The sequence below is a fragment of the Danio rerio genome, chromosome 8 (assembly GCF_052040795.2).
Source record: "Danio rerio strain M-AB ecotype USA chromosome 8, GRCz13ab, whole genome shotgun sequence".
NCBI classification, from domain to species: Eukaryota; Metazoa; Chordata; class Actinopteri; order Cypriniformes; family Danionidae; genus Danio; species Danio rerio.
This window is the reverse complement of record NC_141028.1, coordinates 1,678,408-1,702,014: the sequence shown is the minus strand read 5'-3', so window position 1 is coordinate 1,702,014 and position 23,607 is coordinate 1,678,408. Positions and strand designations below refer to the sequence as shown.

The following is a 23,607-nucleotide window of genomic DNA, read 5'->3' as shown; positions in this document are numbered from 1 at the left end:
TTGGTCCTCAGGTTTGCTTTATTTTAATAAGTTATAAAATGTGTAACATGAAACAGTACACCGGTCAAAACAGTTAAGACTAGTACCATTTTTTATGTTTTTATTTCTTTTCTGGTCACCGAACCTGCATTCATTTGATCTAGAGTAAAGCTTAATGTACATTGTTAAACATATTTTTAATATTTAAATAACTATTATAATAACTATATTTAAAATGTCTTTTTGAGTATATATGTTAACGTTTATTTTTGGTTTCAAATCTGAATTTTTTTGCATAATTCTTACTGTTTAAAATATTTTTCTATTTAAATATTTTTTAAATGTCATACATTTCCATGATTTCAAAATCTAATTTTCCAAAATCATATTTTTACAAAATATCAGCCATATATATATATATATTAAAATATAAAATACATTTACATATATTTAAAAATGTAACTTTCTGATTTCAAAACTGGATTTTTAGCATGTGATATTGGAATATATTTTAAAAGTTAATTTTTAAACAATTTATATATATATATATTAGGGTTGTAACGGTATGAATTTTTCACGGTATGATAATCGTCTAAAACAATACCACGGTTTGACGGTTTCGCGGTATGTTACAAATGTTACAAAATAATAGAACAGTGAAGCAAATTTGACTTTTTCCAAATAATATATTTTTAGTTACTATAAACAACACCACTTACAATGAACAAATAAAAATAAGAAAATAATAAATAATGTGTCAAAGTCCAAATAATGTCCAAATAAACATGGTGCAAATCCTCAGTAAAAAATAGATATAAATATTTACTATACTATAAATAGTTACATAACGAAACTAGATTCAATATGGAACATCCTTAGGTTTTATGTGCCAGCATGGATATGGTTGTCTATCGATATGGATTTGGATATGGTTGTTTGCAATGCAGACAAACAGCTGCACCTTCATTTGCGTCTTTTGAATACAGCAAGAGCAGCAGTTCGTCTTTGCTGTGTCACTGTTTTGTCATGTTTCTGTGCTGCTGTGCATGCAAAAGTACTTAGTATGAGAATTATTTCATGCAAAACTTTTTTTTTTTTTGCGTTTTATTTAGCCGCGCAGAAATGTATGCCTATCTCTCATTCCGTGTTGTTCAAAAAGCTTGGTCCACAAACAAAAGCGAAACCTATGCTTATTGGTTGTGATATAGCGAGTTTGAACCAATCTGGGCATGGAGGAGGGACAATGCATCAATGTATCGTGTCTGATTTGTCCGGAGACACAGTGACGAGCGTTTCTTTGTCAAATCAGCGTTGTCAAATGTTGATGACATAACCGCACTGATTCCGGAGCCTCTGAAAGTCCGCGAATGTTATGTGATACATCACTGGAAAGCTGAGATTCTCTTCTTTATGCCAATCTTTGAATTGTATGAATCAGATCAGCGGATCAAAAGTTTTTAAACATTTAAGAGCTATACTTATTTTTAGCCGCGGGCGGCTGTCTCGGTCTTTAAGGGTTAAACCGTTGATATGCAATTGTTCATGGTATGATAATCGTGCACGTTCAAATCGTGGTAGACCGTCATACCGGTATATTGTTACAACCCTAATATATATATATATATATATATATATATATATATATATATATATATATATACACACAAGGGCTTTACATTAACACCCGCCAATTGCAAGTAGATTTCAGCTTTGGCGTATTAGACAGCCAATCCCACTAGCCACTTTGGCTGGTTGAAAATAATTTTTAAAATGTAGTCTTTCTAAAAGCAGAGTTCAACAATATAAGGATGGTCCAAAATGCGTGCAAATGTGATCGTAGAATCGAGAAGTAAAATAATTGTTCACGCGAGCAGAAGAAAGCAAGTGAATACTGAATGAGAGGATGATGATCACTCGTGCTAACAGCTGATGTGATGTGTGCCACTTCTTAAAGCACGTGCGCGCTTCCGAATCGTGTAGCAAACGTGTCTGAAACAGGTTCTGGAAACGCAACTGTCATCGGTTCTCTTTCAAATAAACTAGACAAATAGTGATGAACATGCCTCCACAGTCCTGATGCTTTTAAGAGCTCAAAATGTGTCTTTTTGTAAGCAGCAGCGGTTGCTTTCACTTTAAACAGATTATTAAATGGCCTAAAGTTAACCGTGAGCATGTGATCATCCTTTTATTATCACATACGCTATGTTTTACCCTCTTTCATTTGCTTACGGTTTTATTTGCTTTTATTTTTGTTAAAATGGTTTAATTATCGTTTTTTTACAACATTGCTTTAATGGGAGATGAACTCTCCATTTATGTGCAGTTACTGGTGATCCGAGAGATCTTTAGCCACAACAGATTACCGTGCTTATCTTTGAGACATGACAATAGTTATTTTTTAAAAGTCAATTGCTTTTCTTTCTTTAAGAAATGTTTTGTTACATAAAAAGTATAGTATACAGCTATATTTTGCTTGTTTTGACACATAAAAAATTTGTGGCTAAGTAATAATTATTGTTTAGTGTGGTTATTGAGATAAATTTGGTAAATCGTTAATTTTGAGCTCTAAAAAAAGCATTGTGAAATAAAAACTAATTGCAGTATAACACTATGAAACCATGACCCATTTGCTCATGCTCATTGAGCAAGCTCATACTCGACACACAAAAAGTGAAATGAATGAGGACACATGTGGACATAACACACAATTTAAATCAAGTAATTTTAGCGTGTAAACGTCAAATTTATGCATGTCAAATATATTTTCCCAACAACAAAATTGTGGCTAGTGAAAATGCAGCGTGGCTAGTAACATTGGAAAACTACTAGCCACAGTGGCCGGTGATTAAAAAAGTTAATATAAAGGCCTGTATATATATATATATATATATATATATATATATGTATATATATATATATATATGTATATATGTATATATGTATATATATATATATATATATATATATATATATATATATATATATATATATATATATATATATATGGATTTTTGTTTTTAGATATATATTTATATAGAGCGCTGTCACTCCCTGCTCTATCTCTAGTAGGAGTGTTCCTCGAGCATTGACTCACGCAAGAGTCTCGCCTAACTTGACACTCACCCTCTAGCTGAAATCTCCATCGCCCAAACTGGTACAGCATGCCAAATCTGCTATAAATGCTATGAATTCATTCATTCATTTTCTTTTTGACTTAGTCCCTTTATTAATCTGGGGTCACCACAGCAGAATGAACCGCCAACTTATCCAGCATATGTTTTACACAGCGGATGTCCTTCCAGCCGCAACCCATCACTGGGAAACATCCACACACATCATATACTATGGACAATTTAGCCTACCCAATTCACCTGTACCGCATGTCTTTGGACTGTGGGGGAAACCCATGCAAACACACAGCACTATCTACTGCGCCACTGCATTGCCCCAATAAATTACTTTTTAAAATATATTAAAATAAAAAAAATACTTATGTTCAAAATATTTCAGATTTGTACTATTTGTGCAGTACTTCAGATCTAATAAATGCAGATGAGACTTATATAAAAACATGAATAATGGTACTAATCCAGAAGTGTTTAACGGTAGTAAGTATGTAAACGACTGAAGCAGCGATTCCTTCAGCACAAACACAAACACTGCCTTCAGGAAAACACTGCCGTTTGATCTGTGTGTGGGTTTGAGCACTGACAGTCATGTTTTCAGCAGAGTGTTCTCTGTAATATGAACCGTTATTTTCTCCTCTGCTGGTTTTGTGTTGGTTTCTGCAGAGCTTAATGTGATGTAGGAATAAACTAACCCAGCCGAGATGCTGAAAACAGAAAAACACAATGAAAAACATTCAGAAGTAACTGTACATTCAGACTTTAAGGAGGTCAAATAAATTGGTAACACTTTAAAATAACGGTCTGTTAGTTTACTTATATTAACTGATTATGAATATTCTCTGACAGCATTTATGTCACGATTACCAGCGATCGTACTTCATAAGATCGCTGCATCTCACAATAACTTATGGACTACAAATCCGCCATTTCTGGACTACATTTTCATACATGCACTCCTCTAACATTCACACATGCTTCCTCATCTAGACTGATTACACTCGCACCACCTGAGCATTGTCGGAGACTGATTACACACACTATTTAAGCAGCACACACACTCACTCCCATTGCTGAGTCTTGTTAGCTGTAAAGTGACATTACAACGTGTTATCATCGGCTGCGTCCGAATTCGCCTACTACTCAGTAGGTACTGCATTTGAATTTAAACGTATTACTCGGCCATTAGAAAAGTACGTTCTATACAGTATGAATGTGAAAAGTATGAATGGAATTCGGACGTACTACATCCGTCATTTTGTCATGGTCACATGACCTACCTGCGTCAGTTGTGAAGCTTCACTTCCATTCATGAATTCTCTAGCGGGGCATCATGGGATAGCGCAGCGTGCATGGGATGCGCACTCCAGAATCTCGCCGGAAGTCCTCCGGGTACTTCTCGCATACTGATTTTCCAATTCTAAGAATTCGGACATACTACTCGGCTCGCATACTGATTTTAGCGTACTATATAGTATGGAAGTATGCACTTTCGGACGCAGCCCTTGTCTTGTTTTCCTGTGTTTAGACCTTAACCTTGTTAGCCGTTTGTCCTAGTCTGCCACCTGCCTTATGACCTCTCGCCTGTTATCTGATTACGATTCTGGACTGCCTCTATACATCTGTTCGCACCCGTATTGACCATTGCTTGCCTGACTATCCAAATAAACCTGCAAGTGAATCCAAACTCAGTTGTCTATTTGTTTCCCCGTGTTACAATTTATCAATCATAGTTCCACATGTATTAATGCATTGTTAAAATCGTGCTTGTTTACATTAGTACACGTTAACTCACGTTAATTAACTTCATGTTATCTAACGGGAATATGAAAGAGCACTGTAATAAATCTATTACTTATGTTTGTTTGTGTTAGCAGTGTTTCCTCTAGGATTTTTTCCAGCTGTGGGGGCAGGCCTTTTTATTTTACACAGATCTACCAACTACCTGTGGCGTTATTTCAATGACAAATGTCGTGAGCGCAAGAAGTTGAGATTGTGTTTATGTAATCGTCTACAGCATGCGGATCTCTTTGCTTGCACCGATTTCCTCTGCTCGTGCACAAAACTTCTTGCACGCCCCCTCAAATATGAGCCACTTCAAGAGCGCGCAGATCTTCTTGTGCGCTCTCAAATGAACGCTGCTGAAGTGCGATTTAGTGCGTTTATGTAACGAGTATGTCTGCAGCATTTATTAGATTTGCTAGGAATATTCATGAATGTCTCTAATAGACCTGCAGAGCAGCATTAATGCGTCCTGAAGTAAAGTGAAACGGCTATATGTCGTGTTTGCTGGCCTCGCGCATCTGTCAGTCAGCCAGTCATAACCTTGAAGATTTAAAGAAATGACGCACAGCACTACTACGGTTACAGAAATGCTCGCGCTGTTATAATTCGCGTAACTTTTAATATGTTTTGGTGCGATTATCACCCGCTATTAAAAAAATCAAATGTTTTGAATGAGAAGATGTAATGTGGCTGTGGCTGGTTCAATTTTGGTGTGGCGCCCCGCCATGGAAGAATGAATATAGCGGAAACCATGGTTAGTAAATTGTTATCTAATGACAATATAAATGAACACTAATAAAAGTGTTACTGATTGTTTGTGTTAGTAAATACATTAACTAATGGATTATTTTAAAGTGTTACCAAATAAAATCAAGTTTCCTACCATATATTCAAGCCTATAAAGTTTGGCCATGAGAAGATGTAGTCTCCACCGACAAACATGCCGATGTACATCACACCAGCATTCTGACAGGAACAAAACAAACAAACACTCATCAAAACTAACATGAAATCTTAAATCACATCTTCCAGAGATCACAGTATGATTAAGATTAAACTGTTACATTATTACTTTCAATATTTGGAGCACAAAAGTAAGTCTCATGGGTGTTTTTGTATAATAATATTTGAGTTTAAATGACATATTAAGGCTGCAGGATATCGGGGGAAAACATTTAGTTTTTCTACAATATACAGTTGAGGTCAGAATTATTAATATTATTATTATTATTATTATTATTAGCCCTCCTTTGAATTCTCAGATTCAGTAAATGTTCACAGTATGTCTGATAATATTTTTTCTTCTGGAGAAAGTCTTTTTTGTTTTAATTTGGCTAGAATAAAAGCAGTTTAAAATTTTTTTAAAGCCATTTTAAGGACAATATTATTAGCCCCTTTAAGCTATATTTTTTCAATAGTCTACAGAACAAACCATCATTATACAGTAACTTGCCTAATTACCCTAAACTGCCTAGTTAACCTAGTGAAGCCTTTAAATGTCATTTTAAGCTGTATAGAAGTGTCTTGAAGAATATCTAGTCTAATATTATTTACTGTCATCATGACAAAGAGAAAATAAATCAGTTATTAGAGATGAGTTATTTACACTATTATGATTAGAAATGTGTTGGAGAAATCTCCGTTAAACAGAAATTGGGGAAAAAAATAAGCAGAGTTCAGGGAGGCTAAAAATTCTGACTTTAACTGTATATTCCAATATCGAGAATAATTTCACTAGATGAAATGAATAGCTCTATTTAATTAATTAATAAAGAATTCAGGGCGTCACGGTGGTGCAGTGGGTAGCATGATCACCTCACTGCAAGAAGGTCGCTGGTTCGAGCCCTGGCTGGGTCAGTTGGCATTTCTGTGTGGAGTTTGCATGTTCTCCCTGTGTTGGTGTGGGTTTCCTCCGGGTGCTCCGGTTTCCCGAAGGAATTGGGGAATTTGGTAAGCTAAATTGTCCATAGTGTATGTTTGTGAATGAGAGTGTATGGGTGTTTCCCACACTGTAAAACTCAACCGTCAACTTTATGAAAAGAGTGTAGTTAACTCAAAATTGACAGAAAGTTAATTCTACAAATTTGAAAGAGTTTTGAACTCAGTGTTGATGGTAATGGGTTAATTAAATACCTCATTACCTCATTACTTCAACTTAAATGGAGTAAGTTCACAGGAATCATAATGGTTTGTAGCAATCAGCTTCCTCGCGGTTTGAGTTGCCTAAACTTATTGGGTTTTACAGTACTCAGTTGGTTTGATTTCTCTTCAGTTGTTGGGTTTTACTTTGCCCAAATTGCTTTGTTTACTCGAATGGATTAAGTTCACAGGACTCATTAGGGTTAGCTTTTGAACTTTAATAGTTTATTGCAATCGGTTTCCTCAAATGGTTTGTGTTACCTTAACTTATTGGGTTTTACAGTGCAGTGATGGGTTGCAGCCTGAAGGGCATCCGCTGTGTAAAACATATGCTGGATAAGTTGGCGGTTGATTCCACTGTGGTGACCCCTCATCAATAAAGGGACTAACCCGAAGGAAAATAAATGAATGAATAAAGAATTCATAATTTCATATTTTTAAGGTAGTGCATCTCTACTGTTTTTTTAAATACTACCTAAAAAAAGTCTTGTTGCCTATTCAAGTTTTAGTAACAGCAGATATTAACTTGACTTCTAGTTGATGATTGGGTGTCAGAAGTGTCTCTATGAAAGGTGAAGGCCTCTAGATTTTGCTTATTTGAGCTCAATAAAATCTGATCATGTCTTGATGTTGACTGATTTGATGAGGACAGTGCGGTCTGACTCTGCTCAGACTAAAGTCTCATCACTGAACAGAAATAATGTCCAGTATAGAATATAAAGTCCTGCTGCAGTGGAGACAGAATGAATATTGTGTCTGACTCCATCATGAGCTTGGAGGACTGCATCCATACATCTCTGACATGACTCAAATCACTGATTAATAAAGTCATCTGGAATGAAGAAGAAAGCCTTCAGCAGGACTCCCAGAGTTCATCAAGACTCTCTGTGTTGATCTTCAACGCCTCCTCCTTCATCTTAACTCAATAATGTTTATATCAGGTGACTGGGCTGGCCAATCCTGGAGCAGCTTGACCTTCTCTGCTTTCAGGAGGTTTGATGTGGAGGCTGAAGTATGAGAAGGAGCGCTATCCTGCTGGAGAATCGTCCCTCTGCTGTGGTTTGTAATGTAATGGGCAGCACAGATGTCTTGATACCTCAGGCTGTTGATGTTGATCATCCACTGCAGATCTCTCCATACTGAATGAACCCCAAACCATGATTTCTCCTTCACCAAACTTGACTGATTGCTATGAGAATCTTGGCTCCAGAAGGTCTTCTTCAGTGTTGGTGATGATTGGGATGCAGATCAACAGATGATTCAGCAGAGAAATCCACCTTCTGACACTTTTACATACGATCAACTAGAAGTCCAGCTATTATTTGTTGCTCTTACTACAGGGGTCCAAGACTTTTTTCAGGTAGTGTATGTGTGTGTGTATCACATATACATAATCAATAAATATGTGTGCATTTATAATGTCAAAACAAAAGTTTATTTTAAATGCAAATAATCTTCTCCCAGCTCTAAAACGAAATCAATATTTTAAATGCCAAAAAAGATTAGGGTACTAAGTAAAAATCTGATTTCTTGAAGATATTTTGTATAATCCTACTGTAAATTTATTAAACCTTAAATATTTGTGATTTCAACCTTAAGGTTTTCTCTCGCAGTAATTCAGTAACACAGTAACCTTCAATCGTTTCGGCTGAATATTGTCCATCCTAACAAACCAAACATCACGTAGAAGCTATTTATTCTGCTTTTCGATGATGTCTCAGTTTGAAAAAATAAATAAATTGAGCCCTTAAGATTAGTTTTGTGATTATGGGACACATATTATTATATAAAAACAAGTGTGCATAATTAGTGAACGTACTTTAATTGCACCGACGACTGTGGTGGTTAATGCTGTGTTGTAGTAACTGCAGAGGATGATTGAATACATCAAAATGAACCTGAAATAAGGAAAAGATCACAATTACTACATGCAGATCAGGACATCTTTATAATGTTTTCCCAGTGCTGTTTAACTCATAAAGCTATTAAAACTAAGCAGAATATGCTGAGCAACTAAACAGCACTTGGGAAACATGTGAAAAAGAACCAAAATATCATTAATAATGTTGTGGTAAACGGTATAAAATGATTATAATAACTGAAGTTTATTTATAAACTAATTTCAAGAGGATCACATGATTATGATTGACCACAGCTGGTCCTGCATTAGCCATGATTGACCAATCAGACGATTCCTAAGTCACTATAAATAGTTCCATATCACAGCCATCTTCCCCTCCCACCCCTACTCCTCCTCCTTTCCTAGATGGGTGGCACGTTGGGCCAGTGGTTAGCACTGTTGCCTTTCAGCAAGAACGTCACTGGTTCTAGTCCTTACCAAGCCAGTTGACATTTCTGTGCATAGTTTACACGTTCTCCCCGTGCTCACGTGGGTTTCCCCCGGGTTCCTCAGTTCCCCGTCCAAAAACATGCAGCTTAATTTAATTAATTTAATGCTGCTACAGCATGGTAGTTTTCCAGATCTACCTGAGCTCAAACTCCCCTCTCGCCTTGCAAACGGGAGGGAGCCCCGAACTTGAGGATCTTATGAGCTCAGGGCTCTCTCCTGGGACAGCATGCCAAACACACTTTATAAATCAATCATCAGCTCAGTGTGAACTCTTTTTATCTTTAGTGGAAATGAAATGTCAAACATGGGTTAATGATGGAGGATTTTCATGTCAGAGTTGTTCTGAGCTGTGAGTAATAAAATATATCAAAGCATAAGTAGTCATTAAATATGATTCAGTTTGAAATCCTGAAAATCCTGTTGTTGAATGGGTGAAAGTATAATTATATAACTTCAGATCATAATTAATGAGTGCTCCGTGGCCAGATTTATATTGTCATCAAACTATTATTGTTCTATATATGATTTATGCACATTAAAACTACCTCCTGTGAATATTGAACCACACTGAACTGAACTTAAACTCTGAATACTGGACTGACACTGTTTCAGTTCACTATAATCTTCTATGTGAAGCTGCTTTGACACAATCTACATTGTAAAAGCGCTACAGAAATGAAAATGAGCTGAAAATTGAATATCATGGCAATAAAAATAAATAAAATAATTAGTTTTTGTTCAGAATAAAATAAAAGTGTAATTCTAATGCGCAATAGCAGGGCTGGAGTGGGACTCCTGTTTAGCTCTGGAGTTTCAAGCCTTAGACCGGCCCACCTCAGTCGACGACTGACTATATTAAAATAACGTCATTTACAATTCACTTTCAAATGACACCAACACGTCTTTTTCAAGGACACAGCTGCTTCAGAACTTCCAATGTTTTTCATAAATATGAGAACATTAATTCTTTTTAGATATGCAGTCCTTTGTAACAGTCGTCACACACACACAAAAAAATATGTATTCCTACATAAGTAACCCAAACTGTATTTTATGTCTTAACACTGAAAAAAAAACATATTTTACTCTGGTGAGGTTCGAACTCGGGTCAGCTGCGTCAATGCGTAACGTGCTAACCACTAGACCACGATGGTGCATAAGCACTGCAATGTTATCAGCTCCTGTTGATGTCTAGTCTTTTTATACTCTACTCTTTTTCTCCCCATTTTAGATTTCTGATCAAGTTATGTTAAGATTAAAAGTTAAGATTTATTAATGTAGTAAATCATCTGATTTTCATTGAGCAGGTGTAATATTCATTAATATTAATTAATATTCACTATGTGCCGCTGTTTGGGGTGGAATGGGGTGCATTTTGCTCACGGGGCTGTGAGAAAATAAATAAAAAGAGCGGAGCTGCTGCAAAATAATTATTAAAAAGAGTGAGGTTATGGTCAAATAATCAAATAAATTAAAAAAGTACAACTGCTGAGAGTGCAAGCAGCTAGGGACACTGGCCCTCGTGGCCAAAAAACAGACCGGCCCACCGGTAATTCTCCCGGTTCTCCCGATTAGTCAATCCGGACCTGCGCAATAGTGATGGGAAATTCGATCATTTTACTGACTCGGATCTTTGAGTCTCGTTCATCGAGATGAACGAATCTTTTTTCGAGTCATTTAGTTCATTTGGTTCAATTTGCCAAAATATTATTAAAATGTTATGAATTGCTTCCAAACACATCTACAACTAGCCCAAAAGGCTGATCACATGACAAATAAGTCATGAATACTATAAGAAGGAGAATATAATAATTCAATGTTGACCTGCTCTTTTGTCTAAGGTATTGTTGTCTCTTTGCTCAGCTCACCTCTTCATGTCTTCAAATGTCGGTGGTTTGTTCACGTTACACTGACAGTCACATATAATCAAAATACACAGTCTGAGTCGATATGAGCCATGATAATTAGTTCACCTTTCAAGTCTTTTAATTCTTGAGTCGTTCGTTCATCACGTGACAGAATGACTTAAACCCGAGGACTCGAGAGATAAACGGATCGATTCCTTTTCCAGCTCTAAACGCATATGATTGGCTCGTAATGAACAAATGACTCAGACCCGATAGAGGATTTGAGGGATGAACGATCAAATCTCTTTCTGGCTCTAAACCCATATGATTGGCTTCTGCCATTTCGCGATGAACAACTCAAAAGACTTGAAATGAACGATACCACCTGCACAAATGTGCGCGCGCGTAGTTCCCGAGTCATATTGAAGATTCGTTCAAATTGAACAAATCGTTCATGAAGGACCCATCACTTATCCACAATTCAGCTAAATACGAATATTATGTAGATTTTTCTTTTATGCTAAAAACCATTAGGATACTAAATAAAGGTCATGATTCATGAATATATTTAGTAAATTATTACTGTAAATATATCAAAACTTAATTTTAATTATTAATATGCAAGAGCTTTTTCTCAATATAGAGAAAAGGTATGTCTCATAATATTTGTTCTTCTGGAGAAAGTCTTATTTGTTTTATTTTGGCTAGAATAAAAGCAGTTTTTAATTTATTTAAAGCCATTTTAAGGTCAATAATATTAGCCCTTTTAAGCTATATTTTTTTCAATAGTTTACAGAACAAACCATCATTATACAATAACTTGCCTAATTACCCTAACCTGCCTAGTTACCCTAGTTACCTTAGTTAAGCCTTTAATTGTCATTTTAAGCTGTATAGAAGTGTCTTGAAGAATATCTAGTCTAATATTATTTTCTTTCAGCATGACAGAGAGAAAATAAATCCGTTATTAGAGATGAGTTAATAAAACTATTATGATTAGAAATGTGTTGTAGAAATCTGCTCTCCATTAAACAAATTGGGAAAAAATAAACAGGGGGGCTAATAATTCAGACTTCAACTATATATATTATTATTATTGTGTTTAAAAAAAAAACTACAAAAGGAAAAACACTTACCCCATGACACAAGACAGTAAAAAATAAAATATAAATGTAAAAGACAGCCATCCTTCATAAGTAAGAGCCTGGAAATAAATATAAATACAAATATAAATTATATATATATTGCCTTAAATTCTCACATCAGTGTGTTTATTCTTGACATTGCCACTCACCTTCTGTAGATCTCCCGTATACGCACTCGCCAGCACAGTTGGTATAATAATAATGAATGCGTTATAAAACAATACGCCGTATTTACCGAGACCCTGAAAACAACAAACAGTGAAATGAATAGAGGAGATGTGTTTACATTCAGGGTTTGGCTGTTGATTGATCTGTAATGATAGGGTGTGGTGTGGAAAACTCCACAGCTGGCACTAAATGTTGACTTTCAGGTGCGTTTTTAACTCTATTGTACATTAATCCCAATTCATCAAACTGATCTGGCAGCCCGGGTCAAAGGTCAAGAATAACTATAGTTCTTGTTACATGACTTACGGAGATTTCTGAGAATTATCAATCACTCGCTGACAACCAGCGGCTTAATTGCCATCATCTAACCAGTAAATAAGTCACAGGTATTTAGTAAGATCCTGATAATGTTCACATTTTTTTCCTAATGATTGTGCTTGAGGCAAAAAAAATAAGTTTAACCCTCCTGTTTTCTACAATTCAGTATACAGCGTTCGCCCTTTGGATAGAAAATGATCCGTCTTCACTAAACCTCTAAAATCAATTTAATCTCAATCCTCAAACTTACTTAGCATGAAGAAAGAAGCTGATCTTCATCACACACACTGTGAATGTTATTGTATAATATCGGTTTTATAGCTGGTAGCTTAAATTGACCCCCAGGACAACCGTCAACACTGGCTCATTGTTATGTGAATAGGGATGCTGACAACAGAGATCCAAATGCAGGGTTTATTAGGAGAATGGTCAGGCAAGCAATGGTCAACAGATGTATATGGGCTATCCAGAGTCGTGGTCAATAAACAGGCGAATGGATGGTGAAAAAGCAGGCAGCAGACAATGTAAATAAACAAAACAACAAAGCAAGGGTCTAACACGGCAAGGAAAACTCGTCGTAATGTCACACACAGTTAAACAAGACTGAGTGTCAAAGTGAGCCGTATATACAGTCCTTGTAATTAGTTCATGAGCAGCTCCCAGCTGTGTGTGTAATCTACCGAATGAGGAACAGGTGTGTGTGAGTGATGCATGACTGGAACTTGTAGTCCATGTAATGTTGGATTTGTAGTCTATTAGCGATCTGCAGTCGCCAGATCGCTGATAATCATAACACTCGAATATGTACCCCCGTATACATTTCTGGAGAGTGCAAATTATGTAACCAGAGGTATGTATGGCTGCATTTCATCTTCAAAAGTAACTCTAGGGGGTGGTATAATGGCGTCGATGGCTTGTTTTTTTTTTTTCCGCTATCGCTGACCGCTTACCTTTATGTGGACGGCTTTTCTGCTGTTACCAGTTTGACCAGTAGCTTGCCACGTACATTGGAGGATTTGAGATGCAGAGTAAAGTTGACAGTAACGACGGTGTTTAAGTCAGACGAAGAACGGTTCCAGAAAGTAGGTTAAACAAAAAGAAAAGGCAAAAAAAAAAAACAAGTAAATAACGGTGAGAATGTGGTAACATCTAAAAATAAATGTGGTCAAAATCAGGCGACCGCGATCGGTCAGTCAGTCAGTCAGTCAACAGCAGACTCTGGTGGATTTACACGAGAACAGCAGGTGCGATGGCACTCACGAGAGAAATTTGAGATCTAAAAAAGCGTACACTGTGGATTCGCGAAAACAAAAACTGGAAAAAAACGTAGCTCCTGGGACGTATTTCACAATCTTCAGAAATGTATACAGGGGTACATATGGCCTGGGTTGCCAACCGCTGTACCCTAAATGTTTTCAGCCTTCATCAAAATATGAAAATAAAAAATTAGATTCATTTTTTTCTAATGTTCATTCGTTCATTTTCTTTTGAACTTAGCCCCTTTGTTAATCTGGGGTCACAGCAGAATGAACTGCATTTTTTTGTAATGTTGGGATCATTTTAGGAAAAGTAACCACACTTCAAGCTGTTAAATTGGTGCCTGGGTCATTTTTAAACCAATAGGTCAACAGGAGGGTTAAATCAATCTCTGAATGTGAAATTTAGTCTTAGTACACAATGTAACTAAAGAAGAATCAAGCTTTAAAAAGGAAAACCATTTACTGCTGTAGTAGGAAAAACAAATACTATGGAAGTCAATGGTTACTGGTTTTCAGCATTTAAACATCTATGAGTTAAACCTGTAACCAATTGACTTCCATATAAGGAAAAACAAATACTATGGAAGTCAATGGTTACCAGTTTTCAACTTTCTTTAAAAAAAATCTTCTTTTGTTGTTTAACAGAAGAAAAATTCATAAAGGCTTGAATATCACCTGTAGCCATTGACTTCACTCTATTTGTTTTTAAACTACTATGGAAGTCAATAGTTACAGGTTTTCTGATTTTTTTCAAAATAACTTTTTATTTTTTGTGTTGAACATGAGAAACTTATTAAGGTTTCAATGCTGAAAACCTGTAACCGTTGACTTCCATAGTATTTGTTTTTCTTACTATGGGAGTCAATAGTTACAGGTTTCACCTTTATTCAAAATCTCTTTTTTTATAATCAACAGAAGAAAGAAACTCACAAATGTTTCAATGCTAAAAACCTGTAACCATTGACTTCTATGGTATTTGTTTTTCCTACTATGGAAGTCAATGGTTACCAGTTTTCAGATTTCTTCAAAATATCTTATTTTTATGTTCAACAGAAGAAAGAAGCTCATAAATGTTTGAATGTTGAAAACCTGTAACCATTGACTTCTATAGCAGGGCTCAACAATAAGGACTGCCCGATGGCCCAGGGCCAGCGTGAGAGATGCTCGGGACAGTAGACAGAATCGTTGCTGGCCCGATCGGGGCAGTGCTGCCTTGTCACTAAATTTAAATAGACGGCAATATGACCGTAACATCAAATCATGAGGCTAAAAGAAAACGTCTGTTTCTAATGTTGTGGAAACATTTAAATAGGTACAGCACGAAAAAAAAAAGAAGTGATGTTTTGCATAGTTTGCTGTCACTTTTAAGTCAGCCACCTTTTGTTTTGCAATAAAATACCTGCGCATTTTCCATACTGCTATGTTTTACTGCTAAATATTTTAACATTTTTCAAACATTTAAATTCTGCATTCACAAACATTATTTCGTGACACATTATTTAATATATGTGGCTAATAAATAGCAATTAACTTTTTATTTTTATTTATTTTTTTTTAGTGGGGCCAGTGAAAATTTTGGCAGGGCAAGTAAAAATCTGAACCACTGGTCCAATCGGGCCAGTTGAAAAAATCCTTAGCGTTGAACCCTGTATAGTATTTGTTTTTCTTACAATATATGTCAATAGTTACAGGTTTCATCTTTATTTAAAATATATATTTTTTATAATCAACAGAAAAAAGAAACTCACAAATGTTTAAATGCTAAAATTCTGTAACCATTGACTTCTATAACATTTGTTTTTCCTACCATGGAAGTCAATGGTTTCCAGTTTTCAGATTTCTTCAAAATATCTTATTTTTATGGTCAACAGAAGAAAGAAACTCATAGATGTTGAAATTTTGAAAACCTGTAGCCATTGACTTCCACAGTATTTGTTTTCCTACTATAGAAGTCAATAATTACAGGTTTAACTTTCCTCAAAATATCTTTTTTTATATTCAACAGAAGAAAGAAACATAAATGTTTGAATGCTAAAAATCTGTAACCATTGACTTCTATAGTATTTATTTATGCTACTTTGGAAGTCAATGGTTACAGGTTTTACAGGTCTTTTGTGCTTAACAGCAAATAGAAAATCATAAAGGGTTAAAACCACTTGAGGAAGAGAAAATAGTGGGCACATCTGATTTTTTTCGTACCTCCATTCCCAGTTTTTTCTTGGTGTAAACTCCACTGGCAGCTGTGAAAACATCGTTCATCAGGACAAACGTATATCCTTCTGCATTAAAAGACAGATCCGAGCTGAAGAGTTCAGACGGGGTTAATGAATACACTAGACTGTGTGTTTATTTGCATTATTGACGGTTGATTTTGTCTAATAATCTACTGTACCTGGCTGCGATTAAAGCACCCAGAACGATAGCCAAAACACTGCAGACCAATGGCGGAGCAAAGGATTTTCTGCATGAATCAAACACACACACACACACACACACAATTCTCTTATTATTAATGCACAGTTCCTCGTATCAGTGCATCATTAAAATATTACTATAATTAACACATCCAAACATTTTATTAACTATAATTGTTAGTAATAATAATCAAATTATTTATCAATGCATAAACACACAATCCTGTTATTATTAATACACAGTTCATCATATCAGAGCATCATTAACACATTACTGTAATTAATATATCCAAATAAATTATGAAAATATCATTATTATAATAAATATTATTATCAATGCATAAACACACAGTCCTTAATAGACAGTTCATCACTGATCATATCAGATGATCATTATAATGTTACTGTGATCAAAATATATTATTAAAATATAACTATCAATAAACACACACACAATCATGTTATTATTAACGCACAGTTCACCATTGATCACATCAGAGCATCAATAAAATATTACTGCAATTAATACAGACAAATATATTATTAAAATACTATTGTTAGTAATTATAATCAATATAATTATGAATCCATAAACACACACAGACATGATTATTACTATACAGTTAAATTTGAGCATCATTAAAAAATTACTGTTTTAAAAATGTTATTAAAATATAATTGTTAGTTATTATAATAAATGTAATTATCAATACATCAACACACACAATCCGCTTATTATTAACACACAGTTCATTATTCATCATATCTGAGCATTATTAAAGTATTACTGTAAATAATGCATACAAATATATTATTAAATCGTTAATTATTATAATCAATATAATTATCTATACATAAACACACACAATCATGTTATTATTAATGCAAAGTTCATCATATCAGTGCATCATTAAAATATTACTGTATTTAATAATTCCAAATATATTAATAAAATGTCATTGTTAGTTATAATTAATATGGACCGTTTCAATGTGGTCATGTTATTGGCCCATAAACAGTTCCCACTTGTTATCAAACTATTTCATAACTAACAAGAGGCAAATCAATCATAATTTAATGCCAAAACAGCTCCCATAACCCTTATTTATCAATATGTTGCTTTATTTGGATTCTTAATAGCTATAGAAATTAAAAATGTAAAACAGGAGATACGTTAGGACAATTGTTTTTGTTTACATCCCTCGATTATCAATACATAAACAAACACTGCCATGCTATTATTACTGCACAATTCATCATATCAGAACATCATAAAAAAGGATTGTAATTAATAAATCAAAAGAGTGTTAGTTATTATGAACAATATAATTATCAATAGATAAACACACACGATGCTGTTAGTATTAATACACAGTTTGAGCATCATTACAATGTTACTGTATTTAATATGACAAAATATAATATTAAAATAAATATAATATATAAGAATGTAATGCATAAAATATAGTCACATGATAATATATAATTTGTTATTGTAATTATTAAACTCAAAATCGCTGCAGAAACACCTAACAATTTTGTTGTTATTTCTTGTCAAAGCATTATTAAATTATTTTACATAATTATATATATATATATATATATATATATATATATATATATATATATATATATATATATATATATATATATATATATATATATAAATTTGGAGCTATGGATTTGCTGAATTGGGTAAAAATAAGTTAAAAGATTTTAGTAAAATGCTAATATTTGTTTATCTGATAACATTTCTTCCCCATTTTAAATAAAAATAAAAATAATGTCCATGCTATCAAAAAATACAGAATAAAATAATACATATAGAACTAAAGTATGACTAAAGTATTGTTTTATCATTATAATATTACACCATCTTTAGCATAATTACAATTTTAAATGATTATAGGCATGATTTAAAATCATTATGAATAGTTATACACATTATTAAACTTGTAAATGAATGTACATACTTGAGTATCCTCGACTCCATGATCATGGTGAGTAAAATAGTGAATTTTCTGAGCACAGTGAACATCGGTAAGCTGAAAAACAGGAGAAAATGCATCACATAGGCCTCTTTATATAAGTAATTCACGCAAAAGACACGAAATAAACACTTAGTTTATGTTGTAATTTTTTAGTTTATTAAACAAACTCATAAGCATCATTTAAAATTATTACTTTTATATTATTACGGAATGATAGGGTATGTTTTACATATTAGGCAACTAAAGCACAACAGCAGCCTGTTTACGTTCAATAGATATAATGTAAATTAAGTTTTTAGTCAGTGAACGTCAGGGAATTTAATAGTTCTTGCTTGAAGCCTGCGCATCTCTTTCTCCATCCGCCATGCTGGAGAGGAACAGACTGCGCAAATGGAGCGCAGAGTGGGTGTCATCGACTACAGCTCTCATCTGATTGGCTGAAAGGAACAAGTTGCCTGCTTCTGCCAGGACAGTCTCAAAAATGCACACACATGTATCCAGGGGGAGTCTGGAATTTGCACATTCTTATTCAAGATGAACTCGCAAGTTTTAAACATTCAAAACTTTTTGAATGCTCTTATGCTGCGTTCACACCAGACGCGGAACGCGCATCAAGCGCGAGTGATTTACATGTTAAGTCAATGCAAACGCGCGAATAGTCATCTTGCGGCGTGATACGCGTGAATGGCACGGTGCGAATATCGCGATACGCACGAGGCGAATTGAGCGTTTGCGCGTTTGACGCGCTTAACGAGCATTTCGCGCGAATCTCTCGAGTTCGAAAATCTGATCTTCAGCGTACATTCGCGCCGCGTTAACCAATCAGAAGCTTGCTCTTGTGGGGGTGTGATTGTGACGTAGAACCTGTTGATGGTGTCCTGGGGCAAATCCTCCAGGCGACACCGACAACAAGTCATCAAACTGGGCTTGGCTCAGTCAGAAGCACCGCTAAAAGTCTCCATCAACGTATCAAAGTCTACCCTAAACATATCGACGCTGTTTTTCAGTCTCCATAAAGCACAGGCGCGCGAATGAAGCGAGTAAACTCAAATGTTTACGCGGCAATTTACGCGCGAATAGCGCGATTTATCCGCGCGTTCCGCGTCTGGTGTGAACACAGCATTATATATTTGCAAATATTTTGCATTTGTGAAACATATTTTATGAAAATGTATTTTTATTTTGTGCACGTGAATTTTTTTGTGTGAATATAAATAAATATTTTACGCACGTGAATTTGATTTCATGCACGTAAATTGGGCTACGCATGTGTACATTGTGTCTTTTGCGTGAATTACTTTAGAGTCTTATCTGACTCCATATCGTTATGCTAAACTATAGTCTTTTTACTGTATTATTTACCTTAATTTCTTTGTTCCTCCCAATCCAGTAACATGATTCCCCACATACAGCAGAGGTAGAGGAAAGATCTGTGGGAAAATATCATAATTAATAAGCTATTCTGTATTATTATTATTATTTTAACTGAAACAACAGCAAATATGCAATTTTAACAAGACATCCAAGCAAAACAAACACAACTAAAAACGTGAAAAAAACATAAATTAATTACAAAACAATTTACAGATTCAAAAATAAATAAAAAACACTTAACTTCAATATAAACTGTGTCAGCATAAGTAAGATAATATTTAACCTACCCAATAGACAGCAAGTTTACTATTCAATTAACTTCAACTCCATTGCAACTATAACTGTATCTTGACATTTCTTGCTATTAATAGACTGCAGCAAGTCTATATATTAATTCTAATTATTCCATTTACATTTATGAATATGAAGTTTATCAAATAAAATCAAAATATTCATTATAAATTCCACAGACAACTAGTTTGAGTCAAAAATAAATTCTATATTCATTCATTCATTTTCCTTCAGCTTAGTCCCTTTATTAATCTAGGGTCGCCACAGTGGAATGAACCGGCAACTATTCCAGCATATGTTTTACGCAGCAGATGACTTTCCAGCTGCAACCCATTACTGGGAAACACCCATACACACTCATTCACACACACACACACTGCTGCCAATTTAGTTCATCATTTTAGGTTATCAGCCACTGAGCCACGATGTCGCCTTCTTACTGTACGTCTTCTTACATCTCAAGTTACAAATAAGCCAATCTGTGTGCTAATGTGATTATTAAAAAGCAAATTACACGCATTAAAAGCCTTACCTTTCCAACAATACTTCTGTCAAAGTCCTGAAAATGAATTGTTTTATTCATTTTAGCAGCATAAAGAATGATGATAGTAGCTGCCATCTGTGAATCGACAACAAAATGATCATATTTAGGTGCAGATTTAGGGAAAAAAAAGTCATATATGACAATTTTAAGTCACTAAATGTGTTACTTGGGTAGTTTTTATGCAAAGTAATCTGAAATATGTGTTATTGTTGTTTTAATGAGTAAGATGTAGGCTTAAAATAGTAATATACACTGTAAAATATATCTTTTAATGAACTGTTTCCATATTTCATGATTCACAAGTGATTATTTACGGTTATGAGTGGCATTATTAGTAGTATAATCTCTGCTTTGTCAACTTGTGATGCTGAAAATTCAACTCTACAGTTTAACAAAGTGACTTTTATTGACATTTTAGTTGTTTGAGCTGGTATAATGTATAAGAAATAATAATATATAGAGAAATAAGTGTGTAAAACACTTTTACAATGGTTTTGTAATGTAATATACAACACCAGCACACATACATCACTTTAAACTATTAAAAATGTTCACTTTTTACAACTTTTTAAAGTTTAAACGGCGTCGGAAGAAAGATTAAGGTCCCTTAATGCAATTCAAAGGCACAAATAAATAAAATTTACAGAAAAATACACTGTTTATGTGTTATATACATGTATATAATAAGTGTTTGTGTAATATTAAGCTCTAATAATGCAATTCAAAAACACAAATAAATAAAAATATGAACCAAAATACAGAAAACAGGTAATTTACAGACATACACTGTTTATGTGATGTATACATGTATATAATAAGTGTTTGTGTAGTATTAAGCTTCAATAATGCAATTCAAAAGCACAAATAAGCAAAAATATGAACCAAAATACAGAAAACAGGTCATTTACAGACATATACACTGTTTATGTGACATATACATGTGTATATAATACGTGTTTATGTAATATTAAGCTCTAATAATGCAATTAAAAAGCACAAATAAATAAAAATATGAATCACACAATACGGATATCTGCTAATTTACAGAGTATACACTGTTTTTGTGATGTATACATGTATATAACAAGTGTTTGTGTAATATTAAGCTCTAATAATCCAATTTAAAAGCACAAATAAATAAAAACCTGAATCACAAAATAGGGAAATCTGCTAATTTACAGATATACACTGTTTATGTGGTGTATGCATGTATAATATAAGTGTTTATGTAATATTAAGCTCTAATAATGCAATTTAAAAGCACAAATAAATAAAATATGCATCACAAAATATGAAAAACTGCTACTTAACAGATATGTACACTGTTTATGTGATATATGTGTGTATATGATAAGTGTTTATGTAATATTTCCCTATTTTGTTATGCATGTTTTTATTTATTTGCGGTTTTGAATTGCAATTCAAAACCGCAAATAAATAAAAACATGCATAACAAAATAGGGAAATTTGCTAATTTGCACATATATACACAGTTTATGTGATGTATACATGTATATAATACGTGTTTGTGTAATATTAAGCTTCAATAATGCAATTCAAAAGCACAATTAAATAAAAATATGAATCACACAATACGGAAATCTGCTAATTTACAGATATATACACTAATATATACGCGTTAATAGGTGTTTGTGTAATATATCCATGTATATAATAGGTGTTTCTCACCTGGCCGATTCCGAGAAACATAAACGAGGGAAACCTGTCACATAAACAAACAAACACCTCATGAAAACGTTAATTCATATGAATATGTCCATATATTAATACATGAACCGGAAGTTGAGACTCACTTATACTCCGTTAAAATACTTTTGTTGATCACGATGATGAGGAACGAGCAGAAAGCGTAAAAGGTGGCGGAGAGGAACTTCGCGAGTCTACCGTGTTTACTTTCGTCGTTTACCGTCATTTTCTGCTCTGGTTTCGGTTTCTCAGACTCGGTTTTCCTCTGGAGCGCTGGAGACTGATGTTAACATGCTGTCTGGAACTAATTTAACCTCCTCAACCTGTCCGTCTGTACACACTCGACATGTTACACAATCAAACACGAGTAAATGTGCGGGTTAATCATTAAACATTAGCATTTTGACTGAGTTTAACCGGTCGAGTTGGTACAGTAGTGACTAACATGACAGGTGGGAGGGGCCGCTAAGAGGGCGGGGTTTGCGACACGAGAACGACTTATGATTGGTCGAGTGTAATAAAGTGAAACAAAACTAATGTGCTGCCTTTGCTTTAGTCTTACAGGTGTTTATGTAAACAAAATATAATGTAATTAATATTATTAAATAAACGATAGATTTATAATTATATATGTGTTTATTTTCTTTTCTTTTTATTGTTATGTGTAATATGTCAAGCCTCATCTGGGTTGTCCTGTGTAATTGTGATGTCAAATAAACAAATAAATAAAATAAAGTAATAACAACAACAAAAGAAGTATTATCAAATTCGAAATGTGTTGTTATCATTATTATTGTTATTATTATTACCCAGACAATACACTCACCGGCCACTTTATTAGGTACACATTACGAGTATCAGGTTGGACCCTTTTTGACTTCAGATCTGCCTTAATCCTTCATGGCAGAGATTCAACAAGCTACTGGAAATATTCCTCAGAGATTTTGCTCCATATTGAAATGATAGCATCACACAGTTACGGCAGATTCGTCGGCTGCACATCCATGATGCCAATCACCCGTTCCACCACATCCCAAAGCTGCTCTATTGGATTGAGCTCTGGTGACTGTGGAGGCCATTTGAGTACAGTGAACTCATCGTCATGTTCAAGAAAGCAGTCTGAGATGATCAGCAAAGATGAGCTTTATGACATGCTGCGTTATCCTGCTGG

At 34.4% G+C, this 23,607-nt stretch overlaps 1 protein-coding gene across 8 annotated transcripts; it reads right to left on the bottom strand.

Annotated features, from left to right (window-relative positions):
- slc35d2 (solute carrier family 35 member D2) lies at window positions 1-22,844 on the bottom strand. 8 transcript variants are annotated; one of them, XM_087264172.1, is made up of 13 exons: window positions 22,544-22,844; window positions 22,419-22,452; window positions 20,718-20,804; window positions 19,883-19,950; window positions 18,503-18,574; window positions 16,508-16,576; window positions 16,315-16,417; window positions 12,520-12,612; window positions 12,362-12,429; window positions 8,848-8,926; window positions 5,773-5,855; window positions 3,512-3,811; window positions 1-139 (listed from the first exon to the last, which is right to left on the bottom strand). In XM_087264172.1, the coding sequence occupies exons 1-12, from the start codon at window positions 22,660-22,662 to the stop codon at window positions 3,694-3,696; spliced, it is 993 nt and encodes a 330-aa protein (XP_087120298.1). In that variant the 5' UTR covers window positions 22,663-22,844; the 3' UTR covers window positions 1-139; window positions 3,512-3,693. The 8 variants fall into 8 exon arrangements, with proteins under 8 accessions (XP_087120298.1, XP_087120299.1, XP_087120305.1 ...); XM_087264173.1 differs by having other exon boundaries at window positions 3,565-3,811; XM_087264179.1 differs by having other exon boundaries at window positions 16,315-16,355.
- Between the last annotated feature and the right edge of the window lie 763 nt (window positions 22,845-23,607).